This window comes from Syngnathoides biaculeatus, chromosome 23, assembly GCF_019802595.1.
Source record: "Syngnathoides biaculeatus isolate LvHL_M chromosome 23, ASM1980259v1, whole genome shotgun sequence".
Classification (NCBI taxonomy): domain Eukaryota; kingdom Metazoa; phylum Chordata; class Actinopteri; order Syngnathiformes; family Syngnathidae; genus Syngnathoides; species Syngnathoides biaculeatus.
This window is the reverse complement of record NC_084662.1, coordinates 4,293,543-4,320,648: the sequence shown is the minus strand read 5'-3', so window position 1 is coordinate 4,320,648 and position 27,106 is coordinate 4,293,543. Positions and strand designations below refer to the sequence as shown.

The 27,106-nt window shown below is 41.8% G+C and overlaps 1 protein-coding gene across 4 annotated transcripts in view; it reads right to left on the bottom strand.

The window, feature by feature from the left end:
- The window catches only part of tab2 (TGF-beta activated kinase 1 (MAP3K7) binding protein 2), an 88,307-nt gene that overhangs the window by 4,823 nt on the left and 56,378 nt on the right, over positions 1-27,106 (bottom strand). For 3 of the 4 annotated variants that reach the window (XM_061812658.1, XM_061812656.1, XM_061812657.1), the window contains 4 exons: positions 23,202-23,446; positions 18,242-19,940; positions 11,292-11,452; positions 4,633-4,726 (listed from right to left, as the gene is read on the bottom strand). In XM_061812658.1, the coding sequence (XP_061668642.1) occupies positions 4,633-4,726; positions 11,292-11,452; positions 18,242-19,940; positions 23,202-23,303 (2,056 nt within the window). In that variant the 5' untranslated portion in view covers positions 23,304-23,446. The remainder of the gene's footprint in view (positions 1-4,632; positions 4,727-11,291; positions 11,453-18,241; positions 19,941-23,201; positions 23,447-27,106) is intronic. The other variant, XM_061812659.1, reaches the window with a different exon arrangement.

Here is a 27,106-nt window from a genome sequence, read left to right as displayed (position 1 = left end):
TGCATGCTGTACCACAGTTCCTCTCTTGGTACTCTCTCATAGGCTTTCTCGAGAGCCACAAAGACAATGTAACCCCTTTTGACCTCTGTACCTTTCCACCAGCATTGTCAAGGCAAATAATGCATGTGTGGTACTCTTTTTAGGCATGAACCCATACTGTTGCTCGCAGATATTTACTTCTGTCCTCAGTTTAGCCTCCACTACTCTTTCCCATAACTTCATTGTGTGGCTCATCAACTTTATTCCTATCGTTCCCAGTTCTGCAAATCACCTTTGTTCTTAAAAATGGGAATGAGCACATTTTCATCTATATCATTAATCAACCTACTCTGTTGCACATCCTTCCCATTTCTATCCCTCTGTTGGGCCAACCTGGAGAGATCCTCTTCTTCTTTCGTGTCAAACCTGGTATACCTATCATCGTATGCCTCGTTTAGCCTTCGCCACTGTACCTTTGCCCTCCGTCACATCTCAATGTATTCCTTTCGCCTCTCCTCAGTCCTCTCAGTGTCCCACTTCTTCTTCGCTAACCTCTTTCCTTGTATGACTTCCTGTGTTTTGGGGTTTGTTCTACCTTTTCCTACCAGAAGACAAACCAAGCACTCTCCTGCCTATCTCACTGATCACATTGGCTGTAATAGTCCAGTCTTCCAGAAGCTCCTCCTGTACACGGAAAGCCTGTCTCACCTCTTTCCAAAAGGTCGCTAACATTTTTGCTTTTTTCGGTTCCACCACATGGTTCTCTGCTCTACCTTTGTCTTATTAATCTTTGTCCTCACCACCATCCAATGCTGTCGAGCTACACTCTCCCCTACCACTACCTTACAGTCAGTAACCTCCTTCAGATTACATCGTCTGCAATCCTCCTCATCTTCTTGGTTTTCCACCCACAGTAGCTGAGTTTACACTGACGTCCTGCAGGTTAATGGTGCCGGGGGCAGATGTTGTAAACCTGGGCCATGACCGATTTGGTATGGGATTCTTTAAATGAATGCTCATATTTGTTTGGCAAAGTATTGGTGGTATTCTAAGTGAAAATTACACAAGTACAGTAATATGTATGTATATGCAGGGGTTGACAACATTTTTTTGTTCACCAGCCACTATGGCTAGTGGCTTCCCAGTCACTACTAGCAATTTTGCATTTTTACTACCTTCCATTTTTTTTTGCTTGATAATTATCTTTAAGTTGATTAAAAGTACTTGAGTTTTTCTCCTACATTCAAAAAACATGCAAGATAGAATAACTAAAGATTCTAAATTGCCTGTATATATCTCGGGACAGGCCACAGGACATGCTTGTCCTGGTCCCTGTAATAGTCAGAACAGAATCCCTCAACCAACTAAAATAAATGCCGAATGGTGGCACATTTTATTAATACTGTTGATAACATTTATTATTCCTAAATAAATAAACAATGTTTCTTTTTCTTTTAAAGGTGGCTTCGTAACTAGCCCTTGTAATCGACATTTTTTGGCTTAGTGTAATTTACCCCATTTGTGGGCAGTGTACCATTTTTGGGACATCATGATTTTCAAGCATTATAGCCTTCAGTATATCAAAATATTTAAGTGTTTTAATCTGATTCTGATTCTGGTTTTTGGGACGATCTAGTAAGAAAACCCAAGTACCCTCTTGTGGGCAGCGTCCCATTTTTGGGATGAGATTATAAATTAGTAAAGTTATCATATAATTTAACCATAAATGAAAAAGAAGTATTTCCATGATTGTGGCCTGTTAGGAGACTTTTATCTCAATAAGGCAAAAAATTGCCACCCTGCCATGAATGGGCTAAACTAAAACAAACTCACGGGCAGCCGTTTCTGAGGTTTGGTGCAGTAGCAACAAATATGCTTGATCGTAAAATCCCAAACTCCCACAAGCAGGTCAGGAATCTGAGATTGGTGGTGCACATTACAGTAATACATATAAACATGTAACATAAGACATTGAATACCATATTGAAATGTACATGTATACCTTTTTACCAGCCCATCTACCTGTATATGACTGTACAACGTGATTTTATTTTTATTTTTAATCTATACCTAAATATAATGCGCTCTATTGACTTTTGAAAAATATTTTGGGAAAATTGCGCAGTACACACGAGACATTACGGTAACTACCGATTGAAAAACAACTCAAAAGTAAATGCTGATGTAGACAGTGTATCACTTGACAATTTTTAATAATCCAATCAAAAATAAGCTTATTTTTTACTAAATACAAGGGACTATAGCTTTTAACAGAGGAGCCGCTTTCAAAATATACAATAATTCAAATTATTACTAAATACATTAGTGAGAAGTTTTTTTTTTTTTTTTCCAAATGATGGCATTAACCTGTGAATTTATGGCCCTCATCAAATCCTGCATGGCAGTATGAAGTAAAGTGGTATACTCCATAGTAGTCATATTAATAGTGGAGTTGATATGGGGTCTATGTCAGAGACATGACGATTCAGAAAATATTGTGGTTGTACTCTTCATAGTTGTGAAAATTACACAATGAAAAATACTGTAAGATGCTCCCTAAAACCTCCCTGGGAAAAAAAAGAAAACAAGTAGCTGATGCAACAAATGCATGTTCACTGAGGGGTGTGTACTCAACAAGGAAGGGGAGGAGTAAGGTGGCAGCTGCTTAGGCAGAGTGTAAAAGAGACAGATGACAGCATTGCAACAGAAAATGTGTGCTAAGAGAATACAATTCAACCCGCCCAAGTGGCTCCTGTGTGTTGCTGTGCTTCCCGTCACAGTGGAAACGGACCCACAACTGGCAGCTTGGTCGTCAACCTCGAGCATGTATGCATTTTCATGCACACATAACAGGCAAGCATTAACAAGCAAGTCAGTATGGGAACCACTGCACAAACAAGTTATTGGAGTGAATAACTCACTTCCTGTACTGTATATAAACATTAAAAACACAAGAATGGGACATAAATCACATGCATGTTTTGACATGCACTCAGAGGTTGCAGAGCTTCTCTTACTAGCACAATGAATCCATATTTATGTGTTACCGGGATCATGTGATGCAAAACCCAAAGTCCTCTTGCTAGCACAATGAATACATATTTATGTTTTGCAACAGTATCATGTGATGCAAAACCCAAACTAGCTAAACAAGAAAATATGTGAACCTTTCTCAAGTTTGGTTGTTCTGCGGCTTTGAGAAAGGCGACACCAGCCTCACGCGTTAGTGAAGGGGTAAGGGGAGGCCAAATCTCATTAACTTGCAACATTGTCAGTCCTTGATCTTGTTACAAGACAACACCTACCATTATGGAGAGAACAACAGGACCAAGGAGGGAATATGTTTGGACAAATTTTGAAAAATTCTTTCACTGACTGTTTCACAAATCAAGGTTCTCCATGAATGAGTTATTAACCAGAGGTGTGTAATGTGCCACATTTACTCAAGTTTCATTTACTTAAGTAGTATTTTGGATCAATTGTACTTGTCAGAATAGTTTGCATGCATGATACTTTTTACTTCTACTTGAGTATTTAAGCCTTGTCAATATATTTACTCTGTTACAAAATATTAACATGCCACTCATTACTTTTATACATCCATTATCGCTGAAGCTATCTGTTTTTAGACTTCGTCAACTTCCACATAAGGCACTGTTGCGCCAATCCAAAAAGGCACCGTTGTGCCAGTCCAACATGAACACTAGTATCATTTGAGTTCAATTCACCAGTTTGACAACTTTTATTATGAGAGTATGAATCAAAAGGTTTTGGTTGGGAACTTTTTTGTGTATGAATTTAAAAGATGTGAGCACAGTCTTGCAAACATAACTAATTTCTATGACTATATATCTCTGGTGTGGACAAAAATCTACTCTGGTATTGCGAATCACAAAATGACCAAATGACATCACATTAGAGGGGAAGTAAATGAACTACGATTCTGCACACTTGCAAAACCTCAATTTGATGTTTGGGATCAATAGTGACTTAGTTAGAGCTCCCAGCTAATGTGAAGAATCATAGCTGAAGTAAGTAACATGTATATCTAATATTTTTATTGTATTTTATGAAAATCAATTGACTTGCAGGCTAACGACATGCCTCATGCTAGCATTTACCCGTGACCTATGTTACATCATTTCAACATTTTTGTATTCGAACTCACAGAAGTGGATTCGTGTACAAAGCAGATTTGGAGTCGTGCAAGTCAGTTACGTTCACAAAACTCTGCTCACATCTTTTAAAATCAAACTCACAAAAACAATTCTTAAACCAAAGGTTTTTTATTCATATACAAGTTTGTAAAAGTTTTGATGTATATATTTGCATAAAAAAATTCAAATTAAATAATTTTGATTCACAAGTACATTTTATGAATCCGAATTGCAAGAATCACGTATCCCCCTTTTTGACAACTATTTTACTCTTGCTCAGAGGGCAGATAAATCAGATGTTACCAAACAGCTACAGGATGCAATCCAGGAAGAACCAGTAGTTATAATTACAATAGAACCTTGTGCCCATGTGCAAGGAGGATGTGACAAGGCCCTGGGGTTGTGCCATAGTTGACCAACACTCAAGACTTATTTTCAGCACATCGACCAAAAGTGACACACCAAGAAAAACCTGCACATAATAATTGTCTCTTACCTCTTTTTTGAAAGAGATCAATTTCTTTGGTGAGGCAGTCAATGTCAATTTGTAGCAATCTGTTCTTGCACCGCAACTGTTTCATCTCCTCAAGCTGAGAGAATGAGAAAGGATCAGGGAGTTAGACATGGGAAAACTCTACGACGCCTAGGGTTGCAGTAATGCTTCAGTTTCTTCTGTGACAATTTCCTGAACGAGAAACTCACTACATAACTGCAAGCGAATTAACTGCAAGTATCCTTTGCTTACTTACTCATGTGCAAAAGTTGAAGAAAAACATATATTCAAGAAAAAGCTATTAAACCTAAAATGGACTAAGAACTTTACAGGTACTATGAATTTTATCATTTAACTGTTGGAAGGCCAAATTAAGTTTACCTGGAAATGTTATAGTGCTTTTTAAATTCATCCTGAAATATGACACGAGATTATATATATATATATATACAGTACTTAATTTTTCGTGAGTAATGTATGTGGAGTGATACCTTAACTTAGTGGTTTTATTTGTTCCATGACCGAACTCGAATGATGTATTGTACCTCAAATGATCCTGAATTAAATCCAAATAATTTGATCCAACCCACCCAGTCTTTAAATTAAAAATAGCACTGCATTGCATAAAAAAACCCATCCATAAATTATCCCAACTGGTTTTCCTCACAAGGGTCACGGGAGAGCCGGAGCCTATCCCAGCTAGCTTTGGGTGAAAGACTGACTACACCCTGAACTGGTCACCAGTCAGTCCTGGTCCCAAGTGCACATGTGGACACTTTTATGCTTGAACATGGTGTTTGTTATGGACAATATGTGATGAGCACAGAAGTCCAGGAATGAACACCGCTTGGGTTCTGATTGGGAGGGCAGTACCTCCCAGTCACGGCCTTCCATGTCTCAATGGTATTAAACTTTTTGAAGTCCTTAGAGGGGGTGTTGCAGAGCGCTGGAGAGTCCATCTTTCTACTGAGGGACTTCAATGCTCTTGTAGCTAATATTTGTGAGACCTGGAAGGCTGTGATTAGGACGAACTGCCCCCCGATCAGAACTCAAGCAGTGTTCCGTTACTGGTCTGCTCATCCCATATTGTCCGTAACAAACACCATGTTCAAGCATAAAGGTGTCCACATGTGAAATTGGGACCAGGACACCCTGGGGCGCAGTTCGATGACGACTTTGTGGTCGTGTCATTGGACGCATATCTTGGACAGTTGGTGAAAAGAGCGGCGGAGCTGTCAACTGATTACCACCTAGTGGTGAGTTGGCTCTGATGGTGGGGTAAGATGCCAGTTTGACCTGTGAGGCCTTAACATATTGTGAGAGTCTTCTGGGAACGTCTGGCAGAATCCCCTGTCAGAACGAGTTTTAAGTCCTACCTCAGACGGATCTTTTTTCTTTCTTTCTTTTAATTGGACCATGTTCTGCACCTCCATTCTGAGGCAGCCAACCGGCACTTCAGTCATAATGTGGTCGGTCCCTGTCGTGGCGCCAATCCCTGAACCTGTTGGTGGACTGGACACCAAAGTTGAGGGATGCCAGCTAACTGAAGAAGGAGTTCGATCGGGCCTTTTTGGCCTGTGGGACTCCTGGGCAGCTTCATGGTCGAGCAGAATCCAGCATTGGTGGTCGCTGAAGCAAAAACTCAGGCATGGGAGATGATCGGTGAGACCATGGAGGCTTCCGGATTGTTTGATGGAAATTCTGATCTGTCATCTGGTGTCTCAGGAGGGAGAAGCCGTGGTCCATTAACAATGTGTATCATGGGGATGGCGCGCTACTGACCTCGACTCAGTTTCGTGTGAGTTGGTGAGAAGAATATTCAAAGACCTCCTCAATTCCACTGACACGCCTTCCTATGAGGAAGCAGAGTCTGGGTTCTCTCGCCCGGAGTTCCCTCAGGCTCTGGGTGTTAAGGGTTGACCGCTTCTGCAACATTGCATGGACATCGGGACAGTGGCTCTGAATTGGCAGGCTGGCGTGGTGGTCTCCCTCTTTAAGAAGGACAGTGTGTTCCAACTACAGAAGGAATCAGACTTTTCAGCCTCCCTGGAAAGGTCTATTCATGGGTGCTGAAGAGGAGGGTCTGCTGGGAAGTCTAATCTAGACTCAAGAGAAGCAGTGTGGTTTTCATCTTGGCCATCAAACAGTGAACCAGCGCTATACCCTCTGCAAGTTCCTTGAGCTACGGGAGTTCATCCAACACCGCTACATGTATTTTGTGGACTTGGAGAAGGCGTTCGACTGTTTCCTTTGAGAAGTCCTTTGGGAGGTGCTTTGGGAGGATGGGGAAGCAGAACCTGATACGGAGTATTGGTCACTGTACAACCGTTGTGAGAGTTTGGTCCTCATTGCTGGGAGTAAGTTGGGCTTGTTTCTGGTGAGGGTTGGACTCCGTAAAAGTTGCCGGACGCCTTCCGCGTAAAGTGTTCCAGAGACGACCCAGGGCACGGGAGGGAGACTGTGTCTCTCGGCTGGCCTGGGAACGCCTTGGGATTCCCTCGCCTTGGGATTCCCTCGGAAGAGTTGGATGTAAAAGCTGCCAGATGGCTTCTGCGTAAGGTGTTCCAGAGACGACCCAGGGGACTGGAGGGAGACTATGTCTCTCGGCTGGCCTGGGAACGCCTTGGGATTCCCTTGGAAAAGCTGGATGAAGTGGCTGGAGAGAGGGAAGTCTGGGTGTCCCTATTAAAGCTACCACCACCTCGACCCATACTCAGATAAGCAGTAGAAAATAGATAGATGGAAGTCCAATCAGCACTCTTAAGGCCTGGCCAATGGACCCCTGCATACATCAATCCCCATGATTTTGTGATTAAAATTTCTGGCAGAAAACATGGAGACATCAGTGGTGACTGGGGCCTTTCTCAGTCTTTCATTTGACTCACAGAGCAGTGGAAGTTATTGAAGGAGCTGTGAGGGTCCATCCGTCACACTGGAAGAAGGTCCCAGCACTTCCTGTGGTCCAGACTGCTCCCCTTTCCTCACCTTCTACGATGGATGACCGTGAATATTGGTCTAATGAGGCTAAATAGTCTCTAGGAAAGGGGATTAACTTTAATTCATTCGTGGGCAGCGTCCTGTTTTTGGGACATCATGATTTTCACGCATTATATCCTTGAGTAAATCAAAATATTTAAGTGATTTAATCTGAAACCATAATTTGGTATCTAAGAAAACCCAAGTACCCTCTAGCGGGCAGGGTCCCATTTTTGGGAGGAGATTTTAAATTAGTAAAGTTATCATATAACTTAATCATAAACGAAAAAGAAGTGTTATTTCCTTGATTGTGGCTTGTTAGGAGACTTTTATCTCAATAAGACAAAAAATTGCCACCCTGCCCATGAATGGGTTAAGCATACACTTTTAGTTACAATCAGTACTAGCAACTCATTGCCTGTTGATGAATCATAGAGGAACAGAAGACCCATACTCAGGTCATAAAAGCTGAGTAACAACCAACCTTTTTGGGCGGGGAGTTGGGGGATGGGGGTGGTGAGATGTCAGCATCAGACTGGTTATGCACATTGACTTTTGAGGGTGCGTATTGGCTTTGTGGACACAATGTCTACATCAGGCTCATTCCCGATTGGTCATGTAGGTGGGCTCGTATTATCTTTTTCATGTCCTGTTGTTTGGTCCCTTTGATGAAATCTTTAGTTGCTCCCATGTATGCCACAGTGCTTGTTCACAATGCATTGATCCATCCATTTTCCAAGATGCTTATTCTCACAAGGGTCACAGGAGTGCCAGAGCATATCCGAGCTAACTTCGTGCGTAAGGCGGACTACACCCTGAACTGGTCGCCAGCCAGTCACAAGGCACATATCAACACCATGACTGAGCCGGAATCGATCCCACACTGCCCACTAAAGTCGGGCGTGTGGACCATTACACCATGGGTCAGGAAGCTATGGCTTGCGAGCCATACCTAGCTCTTTTGGTGGTTGCATATGGCTCGCGGAGCCCTCATAACGACATACTGTACATGTGATTGCTGTCGTGCAGAGGTTTGTCCTAGTGGGGTTGCCGTAGTCTGGTTGTGGAGGTAATACAAATGACGCAGAGACTGTTTGGCCTAGTGGGGTTGCCATAGTTTTTGGGTGGTAGTCGTTGCCCACAGGTGCAGAAGGGTCTAATGCCGATCGTGTCGGAACAACTAATGCTTTTGACAAAGGTCGTTCAAAGTTTTCAACAAGAATGGACATTGTCCGCCTTTGTGGAGGTTTCTGCTGTGTTTAAATTCACAGATGGGGACTATGCCAATAAGCATTTTGCCAACTTCGCATAAAGACATATGTATGAATGTCAACAACATGCAGCACTAGCTGTCGCATTAATGGTAAGAAACACTTTTGCCATCATTGGTGAGCAACAGCGTAACAATTTTATTTAAAATAATTCAGACTCATTGTACTGTAAAAGTGTCGGTCTTACATAAATGGGCAAATACACCTGTACTTAGTTTTTAAAATACTATATGGCTCTTTTGAAATTACATTTTAAAATATTTGGCCTTTATGGCTTTCTCAGTCAAAAAGATTCCCAACCTTTTCACGACACCATCAGTGACTGTTCACAACGCACGGTTTCACTATTCAGTCTATGAGAAAGATTTTCCTGACCTCTTCCCTCAATGTGGCTCCCTGGATGACAATGGCAACGCAAATCATGATTATGATTCAAATTCGTCAGTCTAACTCTCTCTCATGACTACAACGCTGATGAGGGATTTCCCTAAACCAGAGGTGTGGAATTCTGGATGACTGTAGGGTTTTTTGGTTCTTCTTCTTCTTTTCCTTTCGGCTTGTCCCGTTAGGGGTCGCCACAGCGTGTCATCTTCTTCCATCTAAGCCTATCTCATCCATCTTCCTCTCTAGCACCCACTGTCCTTATGTCCTCCCTCACATCATCCATCAACCTTTTCTTTAGTCTTCCTCTCGCTCTTTTGCCTGGCAGCTCCATCCTCAACACCCTTCTACCAATATACTCACTCTCTCACCACTGAACATGTCCAAACCATCGAAGTCTGCTCTCTCTAACCTTGTCTCCAAAACATCCAACTTTGGCTGTGCCTCTAATGAGCTGTTTTCTAATCCTATCCAACCTGTTCACTCCAAGCGAGAACCTCAGCATCTTCATTTCTGCAACCTCCAGTTCTGCTTCCTATTGTTTCTTCATCTCTAATCTGTATAACATGGCCGGCTTCACCACTGTTTTATAAACTTTGGTAGGGTTGTTTATTTAATGCATTTTAATTTTTAGTTTCATTTTTGAGTTTGTTAGTTTTAATTAATTTTCATCATCAGTGTTTAACAGTATGTAACATGTAATAAATGATTGATTTATATGAACAAAAGGGGGGAGTTGTGTGTGAAAATGTGTTTAATATATTTATAAAATATTACATTCATTAGTTTTAGACAATGTTCACATGCAATATGTTATGATTAGCTGTGTGCACAGTACTTGTTCCTAGTTATGTGAGACAACCTTCACATGCTTTATTGTTATGTTGTGACGACTAGCTCTGTGTGCGTAACAGTTGTTGGAGCTGGACATAGATAATTGTTTGTTTCTTTTCTCTCTCTTTCATTTTGAAATAAGAGGGATTTCAGTCTGGGCTTCCGTAAGGGGTCATAATATGTAAGAAGATTTCCCGAAACATGGCTAAATATCGAGCAGTTAAAAAAAAAAAAAAGAAAAAAAAAAATCAACCAGCAGTTTGTAAATTAAAGACCTTTGTTAGTTTGAGTATTTGTAAGTCAAGGTACCACTCGTATAATATTCTCTTGAGGATACAAAGCACCCCACAATTTTTTTTTTTATACCTACGTAAAAAGTGCACCCAAAACTTCATATACATTCATATATTTACAGGCAATAAATGATGTTCCCATTTCACATTTAATTTATACTTCTTATAACTTCTAATAAAATAAATTAATGTTGCCATCAAATGATTAATGTATTTGATATTATGCCTGTGAGGACCTCTAGAGTTTAGTTTTGAAACTGCGGCCTTACGGTGGGGGGCTAACACCTCTCCCCTGTGCATTGACACATCAGCTAGTTTTCACGCCATTGCGATTGACCAAAACTACCTGATCATGATCGACGCATTGAGCACCCCTGATTTAGAGCATTAGGGTACTAACTTCTATCACCACTGTACAGTGACATGCTGGGACTTTGACGCTATGCTGTGATGTCACATTAAAACGTGACTGCTGCTGCCTGAGTATTTCACATCTTAAACTGTGATCATAGCTTTCGACAGAAGCAGTCACTCTTGGCCTGGAACGGTGAAGGAGCCCTAATTTAGTGTCACCCGCCTTACTGTATACCAGGTGTAATAACAAAGATGGAAAAAAAAGGTGTTGATTTTCCCATGTTGTACTGTTAATTTCTCATTATGATATTTATAACAATCTAGATGCCAAATGTGTCGCTCGAGAGCTTGAGAAAGTTTTGGTCAATATCTGTGCGAACTGCATTGAATTTCTATGTAATCACATTGCATGATAAGCCCGAAGCGTGTCCGTTGGGTACATAACATCCACCAGCATCGGGCATCATTGGTGAAAATCTGGCAATCTTCTTCCACAACCTCAGCCTATATCATCTTTGCCCGTTTTCCTATATGAAAAACAAAAAAAACTTACTGAAGGAATTTGGGAGGCAGAGTTTGATCTCTGCAGTCGCCTCCTTGTCAGGTCATTCTCCATCTCATTGACTTCCTCTTTTAGCTTCTCCAGCTTCTTCTTTTTTAGCTCCAGTTCATGCCACAGCCTCTCCATGCGGGCCTTCTGATGGACCAACAACGCTGAGAACAAGAAGCATATTTGGTTTCCACAGTGTCAAAATCTTAGGTTAATAAGAATATCATTAAATTATGTGTTCGAAATGTTTTTTTTACTGATTCTTTGGTTCAACAACTTTCAAAATTCATACACAATTTCAGAATATATATATAGACGTTAATTCCCCTGAATTTGAAACTAGGCCTGACAAAAGGATGTTGATCCCCTTCAAAGCACACATTTTTTGCCCCAAATGGTTGGTTGGCTGACTACTGGTTGAGAAGGTTCTTGAATATGTTAGTGTCCGCATTTTAATACTAAATATCACCGACGATCAGGATAATTTAATTGTGGCTGCCAATATTGTGATCACAATTAAAATTTTAATTGTGGAACCTATTTAAAATATTTTGACAATAGCTGTGTAATGGCTAACTGGAAAGTGTTGAACTACTATTAAAAAGGGTCAGATTTAACTAAACACGCAATTCCCTTTATTTAGTTTTTGAAAAGCTCGACTGTATTTTTATTTTGAATTGTAGTTAAATATGATTTAAGAAAAGGAAACAAAATGATACAATACAACACAGAAAAAGCACAACATATTTGAGCCAGTGAATATCCTTGCATTTGAGTGGTCAGAACGCTACCATGTCAGGCAAAACAAGTTAAGCAATGGCACTTTTGGCCCAATATATTTTAATTAATGATTTCAATGGCAGGGGTTGCCTTTGTTCTATAATGTACTTGACAGTGGTGGTGTCGTGTCACAGTACCAAAATTGGGGCAACTATACTATAACTCTATATCTGAATAAAGTAACTCATTGCTGGTACTGAAATTAAACCTCAGCAAAAAAGTAAAACATCAGTAAAAGCAATAGACTGAAAACAGACAAAACAACTTCAAATACTTTTTTTGGTTAATTAAAAACATTATGATAAACTTGAAAAAAATCTGTAATAATGGAATTAGCCCCGAAACTGCGATCTGATTTGCAGGAACCAATCAATAGCTCACTTCAGTCTGGCCAGTTTCCTAAAGCTCTTAAAGTATTATATATAGTATAGTATAGGATGAATATGTATACACATATTTGTTTGTATGTGTATATAATTGTACATCTACATACATTGTTTTTTTTTTTTTGCATATCTATCACAGGTTTCAAATCAAACCAATTTTAATATCGCTCAGAGACAACCCAAGGAAATACAAAACGCAGTTTTCAAATGACAATTCAACTTATCAAGGCACCAAAAAAAATCTAAATCTTTCTGATCCTCTGTGAAAAAATAATCGCTACATGAACCTAATAATGTGTTGCGCCATCCTGAGCAGCAATAACTGCAATCAATTGTTTGCAATAATTGGTGATGAGCCTTTCACATCTTCACATCGCTCTGAAGGAATTTTGACCCACTCTTCTTTGCAGAATTGTCTCAACTCCACCATATTGGAGGGTTTTCTAGCGTGAACTGTCTATTTAAAGTCACACCACAGCATCTCAATTGTATTTAAATCCAGACTTTGATTTGGCCACAGCCATTCAGAGGCTGACTTGCTGGTGTGTTTCGGATAGTTGTCCTGCAAAATAAGCGGTATGTGTGGAGAAAACCAGGTATTGCTCATCATCTCTCTAATACAATCCAAACAGTGAAGCATGGTGGTGGCAGCATCCTGCTCTGGGGGTGTTTCTCAGCTGCAGGGACAGGACCACTGGTGGCAATTGAAGGAAAGAACGAATGCGTCTAAGTACAGAGATATCATAGACCAAAACCTCCAGGGTTCTCAGGACCTCAGACTGGGCTGAATGTTCACCTTCAACCAGATAATGACCTAAGCACACAGCTAAAATAATGAGGGTTGACTTGAGAGAACAACTCTGTGACTGTTCGAGAATGGCCCAGTCAGAGGTCTGACTTAAACCTAATTGATCATCGCTAGAGAAATCAGAAAATGGCTGTCTATCAATGTTCACCACCTGACTTGACAGGACTGGATAGGATCTCCAAGGAGGAATGGCTAATCCAAATCCAGGTGTGAAAAACATGTTGGATCATTCCCCAAAACACTAACTGCTGTATTAACTCAAAAGGATGCTACTTCTAAATAGTAGTTTTTTTGCTTTTTTCATAAATTTCAACAATTTCGTTTTTCTTTTCTGTCAATTGGTGTGTACATTAATGAGGTTAAAAAAGTGAACTTAAAATGAGTTGGAATGAATGCAACATTAAGACACGACTAATGGGGTATGAATACTTTCCATTACGTATGTATATGTATAATGCATTTTTACACAGCATCATTTTGCTTCTACCCACATGAAATATTATTTGTATTTTGTTAGGGTTTTTTTCTCCCCAAATAATCAGTATGAGGTTAAGCACTTTATCGGAACACAAAATTTTATTTACTTGCTCTTATTTTGAAATTCACAGCCCTGCTTTTATTTAATAAATGACGAAACACACAGTTGTGCTCATATGTTTGATTACGTAGGCAGAATTTGTAAGATGGGTATAATTCTTTAAAAAGAAAACATGAAGGGTCAGGCGAAACATTTAATTGTATTTTGATGCGATACACATTAAACTGTGAAGGCTTTCAGAAAGGCAGAATGTTCTCCGCATTTCTGTCTGAGTTTTTCTCCAGGTACTCCTCCTCCCACATCAACAAAACATGCATGGTATGTTAAATGAAAACTATAAATTGCCGATATACGTGAATGTGAGTGCGAATGGTTGTTTATTTGTATGTGCCCTGCGATTGGCTGGCAACGAGTTCAGGGTGTGGCCCGTGTCCTGCTCAAATATAGCTTGGATAGGCGCCAGCACTCCGCTGACATTTGTGAGGATAAGAGGGTGAGATAATGTGTTGAGTTTGCATGTTCTTCTCGTGCCTGCGTGGGTTTTCTTGGGGCACTCCGGTTTCCTCCCAAATAGCAAAAACATGCATTAATTGGAGAGTCAAAATTGCCCCTAGGTGTGATTGTGAGTGTAACTGTTGCCTGTCTCCATGTGCCCTGCAATTGCCTGGCAACCAGTTCCAGGTTTACGATGCCTCCTGCCTAATGGCAGCTGAGATTGGCTTCAGCACTCCTGTGACCCGAGTGATGATAAGCGGTTCAGAAAATGGATGGACGAATGTATACTCTATATATTACACAGTCATACGTACCATCCCTGTCATACTGGAATGAAAATGTAGGCTACACCTTTTTCATAACCTCAAGGTGACCGTGGGATATTGGACTATTTGGGTACTGCTTATTCATAACCTCTAGATGGCGGATGTGTGTTTTATCATGTGGTTCTTTGGAGTGATTGTGGGAGCCTGAATTTTTCATTACTGGAGAATTTCGTAAGTAGAGGTACCACTCTGTCTATGTATATACTACATGGGAAATTATGGTGTGTAATAGAGCCTGGAAAGTTTGCAAACTACGAAGTGATAAGGTGACAAGCACTACCTTTGACAGAGTGTATAACACAGCCAAACGACTCACTGATTCCAAGGGGATTTTGCAGCAGCAGGTATTCTTTGTTTGGGAAATTATCCAATTCAACACAAATTACTTTCATGGTGTGACCACATTTGAAAAGGTCTCTCATCACTAGGAAGAACATGACCTTAAAAATATCTATGTCATTTCAGGAACTCCTCCTGTTCCCCTGCCAAATGTAGACAGAAATTATACATATAATTAACAGATATGTGGTAGTGATTTGAATTTGAATGAGTAACATTCAAATAAGGTAATAACAACACAGTGATCAGCTGGAATAATTATAAAGGAAAATCAGAGAGCATGGGGCTGATGAGGGTCAGGATAAGAGGCCCATTTTGAAGACCCTCCTGTTGGGAGTGATTGCAATTTAAGAATCACCGCCAGAGACTCTCATCAAATTTACTCAAAAGCCTTAAAAAGGAAACACTTGTGTGCTCCAACACATTTGACTCACTATAGGATCTGCTTCACTCCGGCAGATGCATCAAACAGCATTTACTGGAGATAGATCACATTTGAGTCATTCGGAACTCAGTAAATAAGTCACCTTTTTTTTTTTTTAATAAATTGAAATACTTTTTAAATTTGGCTGTGCACTTACAACACCAAATATAAAAGACTTTAATCTTTTGTAAAATGAGATTCTTGACAGTAACAAATGGAAAAAGAATCTGGGCTTGTCAGGAATATAGAAAAAAATGTAAGGTTTGAAAAACAATCCTTTTTTTTCCCTAAAAACTAATCTGCACGTTGTATAAAGAAGAGTTCAGTATTAAGGTCCTAAGGTCACAAGCCATTTACTTAGGTAATAAAGGAACCAAAGTCATATCTTTCATAAGATTGCGCTTATGCGACAATGTCCAAGTAAAGATTTTTTTTTTTGCTTTTTTTGTTTTAATGTTCCATGCGCAGATGATAACGTCAAAAGATTCCAGTATACTATGACCTACAAAATTTTTTTAAAAATGATAAACCACTTGTACTGGAGGTAATTTTAATAATCATTTGAGTTTTGGTAAATTCAGATTTTGAAGTATGTACTTAATCTGAATGTATTACCTATACCAGGGGTCGGGAACCTTTTTAACTGAGAGAGCCATAATGGCCAAATATTTTAAAATCTATATTCAAAAGAGCCATACAGTATTTTAAGTACAGGTGTATTTGCGCATTTATGTAAGACCGACACTTTTAGAGTACAATAAGTCTCAGAATTATTTTAAATAACCTTCCTACGCTGTTGCTAATCAATGATGACAAATGTATTTCTCACCATTAATGAAACTTCTGGTGGTGCATGGTTTTGCTGATGGCTTTATAGTCTGTTTCATATGTCGTTAGATTAAGCTTCATACAAGCATTGAGACTTCCATCCATTAATCGTGAACGTAATTCAATTTGATTTGCCATCATGCTGCTACGATGGTGAACAGTTTTTGCTGACATTGGCATGTCTTTTATTAGTTTGATTATCTTGTCTTTATGCAAAGTTGGCAAAATGTTTATTGGCAACATCGAGGACAAATGCTTTGGGATACTCCCTATCTGTGAATTTAGACACACTGCAGAACCCTCCCTCTCCACAAAGGCTGTCTATTCTTGTTGAAAACTTCGGGTACTCATATTTTTTTCTTTGAGTAACATTTGTCAAAAGCGTTTTCAAAATTAGTTGTTCCGACACGATCGGCGTTCGACCCTTCTGCGCCTGTGGACATTGACTACCACACTAAACTACGCAAACCCCACTAGGACAAACTGTCTCTGCATCATTTGCATTGCCTCCTACACCAAATTACGGCAACCCCACTAGGACAAACCTTCTCTGCGTCATTTGCGTTGCCTGCACGACATAATTCACATGTACAGTATTTCGTAATTAGGGATTCGCGTGCCACCAAAACAGCCAGGTATGGCTCGCAAGCCATAGGTTCCCGACCCCTTTAATCTGAGAGTAGTAAATGTATTTACTGGAGTGTGTAAACAAAACAAATACTACAACAGCAGTCGTTGCCCTGTCCTGACCTGAACAATTAACATGGATGTCTTCAAAAAACATCCAAGTTTTTAAGATCCAAAACAAAATTGATGTAAATCATCCACAGCAGCGGTCCCCATGGGCAGGTTTCGAGTAGGCATTGTTTTTCATGGACCGGCTGTCAATGTGTAGCATAATATACACACATACACACGCATGCACACCCACGCACGCACGCAAGCACACATGCACACCCACGGCAAAAATAAATTCACACAATTGCCTTAAAAATTAATGTTAAATCCATAAAAACTTAAACTCACCATAACGTATAACCATCATGCATTATTCTCTCAAGTAACTGTGCCTCAATGTCCCCTGCTATTTCATTTCATTCATTCATTTTATTCAGTTCTTCCCCAATAGTAGATGGCTTGTTAGCTTTAGCAATGTCATCCGCGACCAGGAACGAGGCTTTTAGCGCGGACATATTTGTGTAAGTAGTAGCCTTTCTTTCTGTCATTCATGTTACCGTTTAATTTTTTCAAAATTTTCTAAGGGCTTTTTGTCTCCATGTGGCGGCACAGTTTTGATGGTTTCATTAGCAAGTTGGTCACTACATATTAGAAAAAGTGGGTGTTATTATTCATTTTTTGCAGACTGGTACAAAATGGTCGACGGACGGGTACCAGTCTGGGGCCTGGTGATTGGGACCACTGATCTAGAGTTCTTCAGTTCCCAAATCGCCGGGGTTTAATGATTTTTTTTATTCTTTTACTTACTGTAATCATGAATCAGTCTGAGGTCACGATTAAACAACACTGCTTGGATTGTTTTTATGCCAATTGACCATGATGAAAACTGAAATTAAATACATTTTGTTAGTTTGTATTCATAAAGTGAAGGGCTAATCTGTTTTTTTTTTTTTTTAATCCTGAGCAAAATAATGCTCCTCAAAACAGTTGTGGAATACCAGAGGTTTTCATTAGTGATGTCATGGTGTTAGTTTTTAAACTAGTTGAGACAGAATCAGGGGCACCTTTAGCAGAGGTTTTCATAAGTGATGTCATGTTGTTGCTTTTTAAACTAGTTGAGACCTTTTATAATCGCAGCTACATTTTGCCTGCATTTATCAAGTTAATTAATCCAAAAAGAATTGTGTTCAAATCTATTCCATAGTTCATTGCAATTAACGGTTTTTCTTTTTAGTACAAAACAGCTGAGGCCAAATCTGCTTATTCATCAGTTTTCAGCAATATGTTCATTCATGAGGCTCATTCCTGTCCTAATTTTTCCTAATATGTGAGTAAACAAACAGTGGCTTACCTTGTGTGTATGCAGCATCATCAGAGCCCATGCTGAGTCTGCGAGGCTCGCTGGGTCTCTCCTTGTGTGGTGAAAGTGGGTCTGAGAAATGGAGGGGGTCTGGCTCTGCAAAGTGATGGTCTGGCGGTAAACTGAGGAGTTTGTTGGGCTCAAATGTAGGTGACACCACCCCAGGAGACACTGCTGGGGGCTTGTTGGGGGACACAGTGATTTTGAAAGTATATTTTGTGTTAGGTTGAGTCACCACCACACGTGGCGAGGAAGCAGTATTTCCCACTCCCATTGAAGCCCGAGATTTAGGTGGATGGTGGTGGATATAGGCGGGGCCCATGCTCACCTGGCCCCCAATGTTCCTTGCACCTGATGGACCCTGCAATGGAGGGTTAGCTGAAATGTAGACTGTGGGAGGGTTCCTACCCCCACTGTCATCGCTGGAGGCATTTGCTGAAATGTAAAACTTGGGTTGTGAACGGGATCCCGTTGAGGCCAGGATTGCCTCCTCAGAAAGCGTGGTAGCAGCAGTGGGTGGGCTAGCAGAAATGTAAACAGTGGGCTGGCTACGGCTCAGACCGGAGCCTCCAATGGAGAGAGGGGTGGCAGGGACTGTAGAAACCCCAGTTGAGGAGGAGGAGGATGGGCAGGAGGAAGAGGTGGAGGAGGAACGGGACCCACCACCTGTTCGCAGCACAGCTGTCGTGGTAGAGTTACTCCTCTGAGGAGATTCAAGTTTGATCTCGATCTGATTCTTCCGTGGGCCAGTGGAGATGTTCTGGATGTTGTACTGGCTGATAGCAGAGAGCGAGGTGGGCATGACAGAGGATGATGAGGACGAGGAGGAAGACGAGCTAGAAGAAGATACACCAGATGAAGACACCTGGCTTCCAGTGGGAAGGATGGAGGGAGCCTGGGAATTTGTTGGGGAGCTAATTGGCATATAGACATGAGATGTCTGGTGGCCCTGGATCTGATGTTGTGAGGTATGTGAAGAAGAGGATTGCTGAGGGCCGGACCATGACCCCGACAAGGATGAAGGATGAGAGATCTGATATATCTGCTGCTGAGGCTGAGAAGTGGGACTATACTGGGCCCTGCCTCCCTGCTGCTGATTCTGTCGAGTTGTACCGCATTGACTGACATAGGGCCTAATGTAGATAGCGTTACCCTGTGGACTGCTGAGACCTGACTGTGGCCCACCATGTATATGTAAAGACGTAGGAGTGTTACGGCCTGTCTGAATATGAGGAGCTAGCGTCACGGTTATAGGATTGAAACGTGTCGTTTGCTGGAGACCCATTGTCGCTCCTTTGACACCCAGAGGGTAGAGTCCAAGGTGTTGTGGAGGCTGTGGTTTGCGTGAGGGCTCCATTGCACTAAACACATTGAGACTGGGGGGCCCTTCAACTGGAGCAGACTGCGGCTCCTGCTGAAAAAAATTACTGTTTGACACCTGGCCTGTCTGTAGGGGCCCTTCACTCAGGCTATGGGCCAGAGTCCGGCTGCCATTCATTCTCAGGCTGTCTTGCACTGGGGCCACAAGCACATTCTGAGACTGCAGGCCCAGGTTCAGCTGGGTCATGTGATTACGGAGCCTGGTCAAATTGGGGTCGTTAGAAAAGTTGAGGTTTCCTTCTTCACCGTACAAGTAGCCTGGACTGACCTGGGACAAGTATTCACAGCACGCATCTACGTTGTTGTTATTCTGAGAGGGACAAAAGGAGAGCGAGATTGAAAGAGAAAGAATGCGATACAAAGGTTAGTTTATCCATTGTGAAAATTATTAAATATTCCATTCATCCTTCCTCCCATTTTCTCCATCACTCATCCTGTTAAGATTCCTGCCAGAAATTTGAGTACCAGAGATGACATAAAAAGGTAAGAGGGATTCTTGCACCCTGGAGTGGTTCCCAGTCACTCACAGGGAAATTAAGAGCAGTACACTTGTGAATTTTTTTAAATCTTTTTTGTGTGTGGGGGACGCGCGGTAATAAACAGAAAAGATAAGCAGAATCATCTTGACAGTGTCTCTCACAGTTCTGTGAAAAAGTATTCGCCCCTTCCTGATTTCAGTTTTTTTCCATATCACACATAAAAGTTCCACACCATCAAACCAATTATAATATCCCTCTGAAACAACCCTAGGAAATACAAAATGCAGTTTTCAAATGACGATTGAATTTATTAAGGCTCCAAAAAAATCCAAACTTTTATGACCTTTTGTTGAAAACGTAATTGCCCCCTAAACCTTTTTGCGGGTTGTTCCACCCATTGTAGCAATAATTGAAATCAAGCTTTTGTGATAATTGGGGATGAGTCTTTCACATTGGTCTTGAGGAATTTTGTCCCATTAATCTTTAAAGAATTGTTTCAACTTCGCCATATTGGAGGGTTTTCTTGCATGAACTGCCTGTTTAAGGTCACACAAAAGCATCTCAGATTTAAATCCGGAGTTTGACTTGACCACTTCAAAACCTTAAAGGGCCATTGTCATGAAATGCATGATTTTTAGTATGTTATTAATGAAAAAACGGCAGCCGACATGGACCCATGTGTTTTTTCACCACAAAACATGATTTTGACATATACAGCTTTTTGTAACTCCTGCCATGAAAATCCTCTCGAGGGATTAGTTTTCGAGAAGAAGCAGGAAGTGACATAAAAGACAGGACCGCCCTCAAATGGACTCATTTGTTTCTATTAGTTTTACCTCCAGGAAGGTAGCTTGTTGTTCCTTTGTGTTAGCCAAAATGGCGGCGCGTTGCATTGCTGGACATTCCTTGAACAATCAGGAGGATGGATTGCCCATCATAAGTTTGCAAGAGACCCGGTTCATCGTGAAAAATGGATTACATGGGTGCACAGTGCAATGGACAAGAGCTTTGTGGGTTCCAAATGACAGGTATGTGTGTGTACAGCTACTAAAAAAAAAATAATACTTTGGGGCAGACGACGTAATCAGTTTCTCATAACGTAACAAAAGATCCGCGTACGTATGACAGGCGTGCTAAATGCATTGATGTACGCGTCGGACAGCGTCGGCCTTGCCGGCGAAGGCATCCTGGATGAGTCGTCGTAGCACTTGGAGTAATTTTAGTTGGTTGTCCACTCCTGGGAAGGTTTGCCACTCTTCCCACTTTTCTGCATTTGTGGGAAATGGCTCCAACAATGATTCACTAGAGCCCCCAAGCCTTGGAAATGGCTTTGTAACCTACTCCAGACTGATGGATTTCAATCACTTTTTTCCCAAATTTCTTCTTGAATTTCTTTGTATCATGGCATGATGCATTGGTTCTTGAGATGTTGTAGCCTACTTTATGTTCTGACAGATTATATTTAAGTAATTTCTTGTTTCAAGTATGGTGGCAATTAGGTTTGGTGTGGTTTGTGAAATTGAACTCACGTTTCCCAAATTTGTGGTTAGCCACAGTGATTTTGTAATTTTACTTTTTCACATTGTGTCAGAAATGTTTGGGTTTTTTTGGCGCCTTAAAAGAAGTGGCATTTGAAAGCTGCACTTTGTATTTCCTTGGTTTGTCTCTGAGTGACATTAAAATTGCTTTGATGATTTGAATCCTTTGTGTGAAATAGATATGCAAAAGCAAAAACCCAGAAAACAGGGGGTGGGGGGCAAATACATTTTCACGGCACTGTATAGTCGTCAGTGGAAGGCAGCCATGCTTAAAAATGCCAAAGATTTTCTCTATCCATTTTCTGAAGCCTATAGCGTGTATCATATTGCAAGCCACATAGAGACAGACAACAGTTGCACTCACAATCACACGTAAGGGCAAGTTAAATTCCCCAATTAATGCATGTTTTTGGAATGTGGGAGGAAATCGGCGTGCCCGAAGAAAACCCACATAGACACAGGGATAACATGCAAATTCCACACAGGCAGAGCCGGTATTCAAACCTCGGTCCTCATAACCGTGAGGCCAACAAAGTCAATCTGTTGGAGTGGCTATCACAAAGCCCTTATCTGAATCCACTTGAAAATTTCTGGGCAGATCTGAAAAGGCGTCTGCGAGCAAGGCAACCGACAAACCTGACTCACTATACCAGTTCTGTCAGAAGGAATGAGCCAGGATTCCATCACAGTACTATCAGAAGAAAATGAAATGTGTGTTTTTGCACAGTTTATGTAAACATCTGGTTTCAACTGTGTATGTGTATGTATGTATATTACATATAGGGCGACACGGTGGATCAGCTGCAGAGTGCTGGCCTCACAGTTCTGAGGACCAGGGTTCAAGTCCTGGCCCCCCCTGTATGGAGTTTGCATGTTCTCCCTGTGCCTGCACGTTTTCTCTGGGCATTCTAGTTTTGTCCCACTTCCCAAAAACATGCATTAATTGGACACTCTAAATTGCCCCTAGGTGTGATTGTGAGTGCGACTGTTGTCTGTCTCCATGTGCCCTGTGATTGGCTAGCAATCAGTACAGGGTGTGTTGTCTCTCAAAGCCACCTTTTTGTCATTTTAGAGCAGTTTTTACATCTGCTGGAAATCATGCTACAGTCTCAGTAAATCATGTGCACCTCCCAAACATGGGGTCACAAACATGGTGCCTGTGGGGTATAAGTAGCCTCTAATGACTACACGTATTTGTGGCGTGTTTTAAAAAAACACTAAGAATGGGACGTGGTGATTTCTTGGGAATGCTGTGGAAATTATCATTTGAAAATCTAGACATAGATGTATGGTAAGACTAGTTCATCAGCTTTTGCATTAGTTTCCATAAGCAATCACGTTTGGCTCCATTTTTGCATGCACAACCCTCAAAAAAGAAAAAAAAAGGCTCTCCACTATCCATACTTGAGGTAATGTGACTTTGCTGTTCGACAATTGACAAATGGTAAGGATTACATTCAGACAAACATCACCAAATGTCCGATGCAAAACCATTTTTTGTTTAAGTGTAAATGCATGAATATTGCTTGTACGAAGTATTGGAAATATGCTTACTTGCAGAACACACTGGGACACAACACCCTCTGGGACTTCAGGAAACTTCTGGCGCAGGTAATGCAAAACCTGAATATCAATATGGTGGCTTCCCTGGGCCATTCGTATGGTGCCAGGTCAGGACTGCTTGTTTGAGATGGCGTACTTTGGCATTAGTTGTGGAAGCAATAAGCCTTCATTTTGAACCTCTTCTGGAAGGAGTGGGAGGGGTGGGGGGAAGGGAGTAAAAAAGGAGGATGTCCGCTCTGAAAGAAACAAAGACAATCTCTTCTTAGTCCACTGTTATATAATCTTGAGATGTGGATTTTGCTAACATTTGAACAAAAGACAAAAATGTGAGTCCAAGGTGCAGAAAAGGTGCATGCCCATGGTAAAAAGCAAGTCCAGTCAAATTATATCAACTAGACATTTCGGGTTGGTTGCTTCATTACGCCAGGGTACTTTTAAAAATCGGAACCACTGAACATGGTAAAAAGAAAAGGAGAGGGAGGAAGCCAGCTACGAAATAACACAATACTAAACGGAACCTATAAATTCCACAGTGTTCTACCTGAATGGGACAACAGTTAACAGAAAAATGTATTCAAACTAATTGGGAGAGGTTTCATCATTCAACAAAGACAATGACCCCAAACACTGCGTACAAAGTGCTTCATTATGGTGAAAAATTAGAAGGTCTAAGACTGGTCAAGTCAATCATCGGACCTTAACCAAATGCAACATGCATTTTATTTCCTGAAGAGGAGACTGAAGGGAGAATCCCCCAGAAACAAACAAGAATGGAAAGAGGCTGCAATAAAGGCCTGTAAAAGCATTTCAAATAAAGAATGCAACAGTTTAGTGAAGTCAATGGGTCGCAGGCTTGATTCAGTAATTGCAAAGAAGCAGTCACTGTGATTTCACGGGTGCGTATCCGTCCACGCCCCATTGCATTCACAAATCTGCACAGTCAAGCACGAAAAATCACACGTGTAAAATTTGTTAAGAATAGAAATACATAGATATTGAAAGAGCTCAAAATCAACACCACCAGCTGATTCAACAGTGCACATTTTACGACGGATAGTTTTGCAAACTTTCACCAGAAACAACATGGCTTTGTGATTAACTTGATAATAAAATATGCAACAGTGGCGACTGTCTAACCTCTTCTTTGACCTAACATACCTCTTTCGTTAGGTGCAATGTTTGGCTGTGACATTATCTCACAAAAAAAAAAAATTAATTAAAAAAAAAAAAAAAAAAAAAGAGTACGTTGACTTGTACTTGTTTTTTTAGTATAGTCCACATTAACCATTCACTTTTGAAGTTGAGTCTCATAATGTGATTGTACATCGTATAAGCTATCGAGGCCTCAGTATGTTTGATTCCTTTTGGCGCATCAATTTGACAGGACCACAGCGTCTTAAAGGAGGACATTATTCAAGTTTTGAAACCTGATTTTATAAACTTTGTTTTTTTCAAGTTGATTCAAATTTGGTAGGTTTATGAATAACATTACTCCTATGTCACGTTTAATTTACATGGCATTTTGGGGCCTGCTTAGTCTCATTTAATGTCCAAATGTGAATGAAAATGACAAAATAGAAGTTTACCTTTAATAGAGGAGATCGAAATTTTTCGTGTACATGAGCATTCGCAGCTACGAACTAACTTCGTTGGGTGAGCAAGCGCTGACCACGCAATTAGTTTGATTGGGCGGTGGCTGTCACTGTCTAAGCAAACTGTTCCAGACACTTGGGTTTGCAATGTATGGCAATAATCAGTCTTGCATTTCGTTAATTCAATTCATTTGTATTATGCAGATTTATTTTTATCCTAATATATTGCACGGCTTTACGCCAACCAGTCAGAGATCACGAGTCACACTTTTTACTGTGTTATGGCATAGGTCCACATCATATACATGAAAGAGCCAGAATATACACATAAACATCATTTAATCCTCTATACACATGAACATCATTGAATCCTCAATACAAAATGCAGTATTCGGGTGACAATTCAATTTACTGAGGCACAAACAAAATCCTCCTCCTAGAGCCGTCACCTTATCGTAGTGGAGGGGTTTGTGTGTCTCGGTGATCCTAGGAGCTAAGTTGTCTGGGGGTCCATGCCCCTGGTAGGGTCACCCATGGCAAACAGGTCCTAGGTGAGGGACCAGGTATAGTAAGACTCCAAAACCCCCAAAAAATTGGATCTTGGTACCCTTGCCCAGACGCGAGTCACAGAGGCCACCCTCTGGAGGCAGGCCTAGAGGTAGGGCTCGAAGGCGAGCGCCTGGTGGCTGGGCCTGCACCCATGGGGCTCGGCCCGGCACAGCCCGAAAGGGTAACATGGGTCCCCCTTCCCATGGTCTCACCACCTGTGAAAGGGGCCATAGGGGGTCGGGTGCAATGTGAGCTGGGCGGTGGCCAAAGCCGGGCACCGTGGCGATCCGATCCCCGGCTACAGAAACTAGTTCTAGGGACATGGAATGTCACCTCTTTGGTAGGGAAGAAGCCCGAATTGGTGAGTGTGGGCTGAGAAGTTCCGACTACATATAGTTGGACTCACCTCTACGCACCACGCCTCTTGAGAGGGGTTGGACTCTGTTCCAGTCTGGAGATGTCCACGATGAGAGACGTTGAGCAGGTGTGGGTATACTTATTGCCCCCCAGCTCGGGGCCTTTATGTTGGGGTTTACCACAGTGGATAAGAGGGTAGACTCCCTCCGCCTGCAGGTAGGGACAGGTCCTGACAGTTGTTTGTGCTTATGCACCAAACAGCAGTGCAGAGTACCCACCCTTTTTGGAGTCCTTAGAGGGAGTGCTTGAGAGCACCCCCTTTAACGACTCCATCATTCTGCTGGGAGACTTCAATGCCCACGTGGGCATGACATTGAGACCTGGAAGAGCGTGGTTGGGAAGAACAGCCCCCCCAATCAGAACTCGAATGGTGTTCTGTGCTCATCATAGATTGTCCATAACAAACAATGTTCAGGCATAAGGGTGTTCACATGTCCATTTGGCACCAGGACACCCAAGGTCGCAGTTCGATCCACTTTGTGGTTGTGTCATTGGACTTGCGACTGCATGGCTGGCACACTCGGGTGAAGAAGGTGGCGGAAGTGTCAACTGATCACCACATGGTGGTGAGTTGGATCCGATGGTGGGGGAAGATGCCAGTCCGAGGTGGCAGGCCAAAACGTATTGTGAGGGTCTGCTGGGAATGGCTGGCAGATTCCCCTGTCAGAAGGAATTTCACACCTCCGAAAGAACTTTGCTCACGTCCCAGAGGAGGCAGTGTACACGGAATCCGAGTGGCTGGTCTTCCACGCCTCCATTGCTGAGGCGTACGACCTGAGCTGTGGCGGCAATCCACGAACACGGTGGTCGACACCAACAGTGAGGGATGCTGTCAAGCTGAAGAAGGAGTCCTATCAGGCATTTCGGGGCAGTGGGACTCCTGAGGCAGCTGATAGGTATCGGCTGGCCAAGCGGAATGCAGCTTCGGTGGTCGCTGAGGCAAAAACCCTGGCATGAGAGGAGTTCCGTGAGCCCATGGAGAAAGACGTCGGACGGAGGCTCCAGATGTTGTGGGGCTGTCCTGGTTGACACCCCTCTGCAACATCGCGTAGACATCGGGGACAGTGCCTCTGGATTGGCAGACTGGGGTGGTGGTCCCCCTTTTCAAGAAGGGTGACCGGAGGGTGTGTTCCAACCATAGAGGGATCACACTCCTCAGCGTCCCTGGTAAGTTCTACTCAGGGGTACTGGAGAGGAGTCGGAAAGTCGAGTCTCGGATTCAGGAGGAGCAATGTGTTTTTCGTCCTGTCCTCGACAGGATCCTCGAGGGTGCATGGGAGTTCGCCCAACCAGTCTACATGTGTTTTGTGGACTTGGAGAAGGCATTCGACCGTGTCC